At 43.2% G+C, this 7,051-nt stretch overlaps 1 protein-coding gene across 1 annotated transcript; it reads right to left on the bottom strand.

Annotated features, from left to right (window-relative positions):
- Positions 1-2,061: 2,061 nt before the first annotated feature.
- LOC311130339 (delta-like protein A) lies at positions 2,062-6,588 on the bottom strand (the record flags this gene model as incomplete). The annotated part of the gene is made up of 11 exons (XM_084163067.1): positions 6,529-6,588; positions 6,113-6,415; positions 5,773-5,833; positions 5,399-5,656; positions 4,499-4,559; positions 4,232-4,362; positions 3,784-3,953; positions 3,399-3,615; positions 2,434-3,250; positions 2,192-2,315; positions 2,062-2,067 (listed from the first exon to the last, which is right to left on the bottom strand). The coding sequence occupies exons 1-11, from the start codon at positions 6,580-6,582 to the stop codon at positions 2,062-2,064; spliced, it is 2,202 nt and encodes a 733-aa protein (XP_084019193.1). The 5' UTR covers positions 6,583-6,588.
- Positions 6,589-7,051: the final 463 nt, after the last annotated feature.

Below are 7,051 nucleotides of genomic sequence, written 5' to 3'. Positions count from 1 at the left end.
AACTTGTTGTCCTACAGTTGACTATTTGACCAAAAGGTATAGGGGGGTAAAACAAGCATATGTATTCTTATCAAAATACTTTTAAATATCTTCTTTGTTTTAGGTTTGGTTTTATCCCATACTAAAGCAAGTAATACATTTTGCGGCTGACCAATTTCAAGGTTTTCTGTTAAGTCTACATCCCCTCGATCATAACCAATTTATATACAAGACAATATAAAAAGCTAGCTTTTCTTAAACGCTATAGATAATCTGTTTCTTTCCAGATCGAGCCTTTGAAGGTCTGGCTGGTAGTGCCGGAACTCTGGCCAGAAGGCATCTGTTACTCAACAACATCTGTTCCTGTTACTCTCTTTTTTCCCAGCATGCTGAGGGACACACAGGCTCTCCCAAGGGTGTCCTTTTGTGTGGCCCCATTGTCAATTCCATCATTGTCTACTGCTGAAGTCTGTTCCCATGATGCCACGAGGCAGGCTGTAGTAGTATATCCCCCCTTTAGAGGCCAACCCTAGGGCTGACAATTTACAGTTACTTTATTGTGTCCCAACTTTTTTGGGCTAAAAACAAATGTGATTTTCTTCGCTGGGCAACAAAGGAATCAAACGTGTAGAAAATATAAAAATGTTAAAGAATCAAAAAGGGGTAATTCCATGGGGGAAATTCTAAAATCTTATTTTTGAAGAATTTGACTACAGATATCATCAAATATTATTTTAGATGTATTATAAAGCATATTCAACAAGAAAAAAAATTGGATAAGTTACATTGACTGGGTGTTTGTCCGTTTTCTGAACCAAAGATTCATATAAGGATGTATTACATTTTATATCTGTGTATACCTGGTTTGTTCTTTCAGAGAAGAAATCGGAGTAGTACATCTAGCGTGGGGACATTGTTTTTTTTATGAATAGCCCCCCTTGGTCTCCACGGAAACACTTTCAACTCCTGGCAGTGGCCAACAGCATCGGCATAGAATAGCCCACCATGGGGTAGCCAGGGGAAGACAACAGATGTTACTGATTAACTTTGCTAACAGAACCCAAAGAACGGTCCCTTAGCTTAGGCTAGGCATGGGCTGACAAACCACAGTCACACACAAAAAAGTTGTACTTTCAATTATATTTATTCATTCAAAAACAGTAGCGGAGGCAGTAACAATAATAACATGTTGTACAATCCCTCTTACTTTAAATAACATTTCTTTAAAAAACAAATTCCTTGACCTGAAGTGCCTTTGCAAATATCAGCATTAAAAAATTTACTTAAATAATCGTAACAAACATAGCAAATATACAATATAATGAAAAATAACAATAATACAAAATCCTTAAATTAAATTAAATTAAATCATACAACTTTAAATCATACGTCTTTTTTAAACCATACAACTTATTTTTATTTTTTATTTTTTACAAATTGACAAAATCCGTATCAAAGCAAAAAAAGATGTTAAAACAAAGTTTTCATCTCCAAAAACAATCAATACAATGTCATAAATGGTTCGGAGGGCTTTGAAACAACGCACTTCAGTTTTACACAGTGATCTAGTATACGTAGTACAGTCCTCACAGGTCTAGAGATGGGATCAGAATCCATGTTAACAGCCTTGTGAAGGACAGGCCAGTATGGCCAAACATCCACCGTTTGATGCAGTTCATGCGCTCAGCAACGGCTTGTGGGGCTAAAGAAAAGGGCTGGGTGCAAATGTTGCAAAAACTTCAAACCAACGTTTCTGTTACAACACTAATCGAAACCGAAGACATCGTACATCACCTCTATCGTGACTGTCCATTTTCGATCTCAATATAAAAAATCTTCGCTTGAGGTCGTTTTGAAAGGTAAAAAGGTTTTGCCCCACCGATTCCTATCCCACAGGCCTCATCTGCCTGCACTTATTTTCCAGTAGAGAACCAGCTCACTCTGAATATCAGTTAAACGTCTCAGGATCAGCAGCAGTCTAAAGGCGGGACACCGCCCCCTAGGGTTAGAGCAGCATTTTAAGGAGTATAAAAACTCTCCCATAGAGCAAATGAGCAACGGACAGCCTATTGGTGGCTCGCGTTACACCTATGGAGAAAAGACAGAAACAAAATGGACATTAGTTGTTGTTTACAAAGCTCTTAGGGAAATGCAGTGACTTTATCAAACTATTATAAATGAGGCAAAGTGAAGAGAAGTATCCCAAACTCACCTCAGTTGCAAATATACATTCATCCTTCTCCTCCGACATGACAAACACGGATTTGTACTTGGTGTCTGCACATGCCGACATTTCTGGAAGTTTATTTTCATTTCTTGAAGTTTCTGATGCGTCACTGTTGGAAGATAGACAAAGATCCATATTAGTCATCTGACACATTCAAATTTGACCACCCTTATTTTATTTGTTCATGTTATATGATTGCATCTATTATCTTATTGAGTGTTCTTTACCTTTTTAAATGTTTGCTGTGTTTAATTCTGCACTCCTCATACTCAAAACTCGAGTCCAGAGCTTGGCATTTCTCTTCGCAAGCCGAGGCCTCCAGGCTCAGCATCGACTCTTTGGCCGCCTGCTCGTACTTCTCCTCGTGCACAAGGTTATAATCCGCCGGCGGGTGGCGGCTCTTGTAGCTGCTCCGACACGACGGCGATGGTCCGTCCATGTCGGCATCGCTTCCAAAGTCCATTTTCTTGTTGATGTTCTTGATGCCTGGCTGTGGCCCTAGCCCTACGACGCTTACCGACAGGTCCTTATCACTCCGGTGACAGTTATTTGTCAGGTTGTTTATGGTCTCGCCTTCGCCAACGGTGGCGTCGCCCTGGCTGCCGCGCTGCACCTTGTTGCGGACGCAGCCAACCAGCACTGCGCACCCTGCTAGCAGAAGCAGCACCAGAGCTGTCCCAGACCCCACCGCCATCCAGGGGATCTCCGAGCCTCGGATAGCTGCATGGTCCGGGAGCAGGAACTGGCAGTTGCGACCACCGTAGCCAGGCACGCAGGCGCACACGTAGCGGTTGTTCCTCTCGTGGCAGGTTGCGCTGTTGTGGCAGGGGTTGTGCTCACAGCGGCTTATGGGAGAACTGCAGTTGCGGCCCGTGTAGCCCGGGGGACAGGTACAGGTGTAGCCGTCAAGGCCCTCCTGGCAAGTACCACCATTTTGGCAGGGGTAGATGGAGCACTCGTTGCCGGTGTGGTCGCAGTTCATGCCTGTGAAGCCATCGGGACACTGGCACAGGTAGGAGTTGACGAGATCCACACAGCGGGCACCTAGTGTGAGAGGCAGAGAGATTGGGAATTAATGGGTGGTCAATAGTGTGGGGGCAGACTGTAGCCCGAAAGGTAACTGGTTAAATTAAAAAAGTCATTATTTGAAATCTGAAACCACATCTGTGTAAGTTGTTCAATTAGCCCTTACCATTGGAGCATGGGCTGGAGGTGCAGTGGTCAATCTTCTTCTCACAGTTGAAGCCAGCGTAGCCGGTGGGGCACTGGCAGAAGTATCCGCCATCAGGGTTGTCGGCACAGCGGCCTCCGTTGAAGCAGGGACCATCGGCGCAAGTCATGGCGCTCAGCTCGCAAGTGTTGCCGTAGAAACCAGGAGGGCAAGCACAGGTATGCGTGTTCTCCATATCCTTTGAGAAAAAGATTGAAACATAAACTTAACAAATACACTCCAAAATGCATTAGATCACCATCACAACAACAGTGCTATTCATGATTGCCCACATCTTCCTCTTCCTAATACTAGTTGTAATTGAGTGTACATTTTAACACAATGATTGTAATTGTACAGTACTTACAGTGCAGCTTCCTCCATTTCGACAGGGGTTCAGGGCGCATTCGTTGACCTCAATCTCACAAGCATCCCCAGTGAAGCCCGGTCTGCAGGAACAGGTGTAGCTCCCCTGGCCAGTGTTGCTACAAGTGGCTCCATTCATACAGGGCTTGTGGTGAGTGCAGTAGTTCAGATCTGGAGGAGGACAAGCAGCACATGTGGATTAGTCCATTAGTCCCAATGGAACATATGGCAGAACAACAACAGCAGCAGCACAGATAATGTCTTTCTGTCACTCTAACACTTTTTTCTTACACTTCTTCACCATTTCTCTCACAACACTATATCTTTGTCTCTGTTTGTGTCGTCTCTCTAAATCCCCATCTCACCCCCCCCCCCCCCCCCCCTCTTTCTTTCTCTCTCTCTCCCTCTCTCTCTTTCCCCTCCCTCTCTCTCTCTCCAGTGGGACTCACCTTGGTTACAGAAGAGGCCTCCCCACCCCTCCTGACAGTTGCACTGCCACGGCTGCTGGCAGGTCCCATGGAGGCAGCCTGGGTAACGGATGCACTCATCACAGTACCGCCCTTTGAAACCCACTCTGCACCTGTCACACAATAATTACAACACATTGGTTAGAAACCCACTCAAGTTTCTCTTAATGTCACAGATTATTTCTGAAAATATTAACTGAGAAAGTGTTTTAATATGTGAAAATCATAGTTGTCTTTTCTCTAACTTACTTGCACTCCCCAGGCTTCTCACAAAATCCGTGTTCGTCGTCACATCCTGGAAGGCAGAGAGCTACAAAGAAGACAAACACAGGGTAAGAACCATGGCAACATAAAAACACTTCTTACACATATGCTCTTTGTTTAGTTTGGCTTTGAGAAAACAAACATATCACTTAATTCTGAACAAATTCATTAAAAGTGGGGGCAGCTAAACCCATTAGCTGTTTTACCAAAAAAAACACAATCTCCTTATCACCGTGGAAGAATATTCTGCTTAACATAGAGCATAGAGACAATAGGAGGGTGCACACAGCAAACTCTCTCTCTCTCTCTCTCTCTCTCCCTCTTTCAGTACAGGCCCCTTTTTTCATCTCTGTGGGTCAAAACTATTTTATTCATTCTGTGCACACAACTCCCCCTAATGTCTCGGATTGGGGCAGATAAGAGTGGACAGCTGGTGAGTATGTTGCCAGTGCGCGACAGCTGCTCCATTGTCTACTCTCTCCCCGCAGCTGCCCACTTCAAACAATACCTCACCCGCCTCAGCCAATCAGCGGCCAACCCACTCCAAGAGTAACGAATCGGACGTAGCATGTAAATTTATGGCACGCGTGAGATTATTCCGAAAACTTTCCTGCGCCCGATTTGAATAAATAAAGTGGTCGTGTGTGGGAGCGTGGTGTTTTCGCACAAATTGCCTCAATTTTCGAATGGCTATAGCCACGCCACCTAACATAAAAAGTTAATTTTATTTATCTACCATAATAATGTTATTTGGCATGACCCAAAAAGTGCCAATGCGTAAAACATTAATAACGATGTTATATCATATTTAGTATAATATTTCCCCAGAACACTTGTGATACTTTTATGATTTAAAAAAACACATGAACATCAAGGTTCACTTACGTTCTGTGCAGTAATGGCCTTTCCACCCAGCGTCACAGACAATCTCTCCGCGCTCTCCACAGGTGAAGTGGCCGAAGGCATCGTCTCGTGGGCGGCAGAAGACGGAGCAGCCATCGCCATAGTAGTGTTCATCACAGACAAAGCGGTAGGAGTACTTCAACTCGGTTCTTCCTCCAGTGTGCAGGTCCTGAGACCAGTCATCTCCCACCGTCAGATGTCTCTGAGTGGTCATTGTGCTGATAACACGGTCTGGGTTTTCTACAGATGGAAATAAGAACGGAACTTTAGCAAAATGTGTGTAAATGTAAATTATCCTTGACTAGATCACACCACGTAAAGCCAAACAACTGTAGGACAGTATATTTTGATCCTACCTATAGAAAGATCGTCTTTGGAGTCGGTGTGCAGAGCTTCAATGATCAGCGAGAACGTCCCCTGAGGACACAAACATATAGCATCATAAGACAAGTGGCCAACGGAGATGGGGAGAGAGATAAACCCATCGAACATGTTCTCTATACTAGAAGGTAAAATAACATTTCGAGACGATAATCCAAACATATACAAGACTAACATGTTTATGTTTACTTTTAGTCATTAATAGACCACTCTAAATAAATGAACCAATTTGTACGCACGGATTTTTAAAGACCTCGTGACTAGAGGTTTATATGAATTACTTGTTTATGAATGAACCCAAGGCAGAGTACTCACCGGCCATGTGAAACCGAAGTTAATTCTGATGGGATTGGTGAATGAACTGTCAGACATGGCATCCGGAACTTGGAAAGAGTTTGATCCAAGAACAGGCGTTATAGCGCCGCCGTAGTTGCAAGGTGGCTCTGGTGATGCGTTTGGCTGATAATGTTTCAGACAGATTCTGAAAAACGTTTTACATTCACACTGTTGCTGATAAACCGACGTCAATCCTCCCTTGCAGCAGTTCATGTTGCCCTGAACCCCTTTCTTGTTCAAAAACTCCTGCAACTTCAGTTCGAAAACTCCTGAACAAAAACCCTGTTGAAATCATTTTGTTTATTACACATTCATTAACATAGGCTATGTGATGTAATGTCTTGAAATGGTTATCAATTGAATAGTAAGGTAATTGTGTTATGTAGTTGTCTTACCTTGCATATCAAGACGAACATAACCGCAACTGTCAGAAGAATAGCGCGCCCCATATTAAATAAATACAAATAAATAAATAGGAAAAAGTCTTGGAGCGACTCAGCTCAATTTAAACTCAATATGCCTCCTTTCAAATCATGTTCTGTGAATTAATCATTGAGCACGTTTCTTCTCATACGAGATCTTCACATCAGTTTCTGGTGTTAGCCACGTCGATTTCATTAATGTCCAAGAAACAAAAAAATAATCCAAAAGAGATATTGGAACTGCGCTGAACTGTCCTCAAAATTCCGTTACAATGTGATAATCCCAGTCCACATTTTTTTTTTTTTTAAACAACAATTGACAGTTCGTTCCCTGTTGAACCGAAGAGGGCAACAAATGTAGGAAGTTGCTTTTGTGTGACGTGATCTATCCCAAGGAAAGATTTGTCACTGATCCAACATACTTCCCCGCCACCTTCTTCCGTCTTTCCTCAACATGAATTGTGCGTCTGTCTTGAGTGAAGGCCGCCTGCCGCCA

Source organism: Coregonus lavaretus (genome assembly GCF_964263955.1).
Source record: "Coregonus lavaretus genome assembly, chromosome: 6".
Lineage (NCBI taxonomy): Eukaryota > Metazoa > Chordata > Actinopteri > Salmoniformes > Salmonidae > Coregonus > Coregonus lavaretus.
Note: the sequence above shows the minus strand (reverse complement) of the source record. Positions and strands in the feature narration are given on the sequence as shown.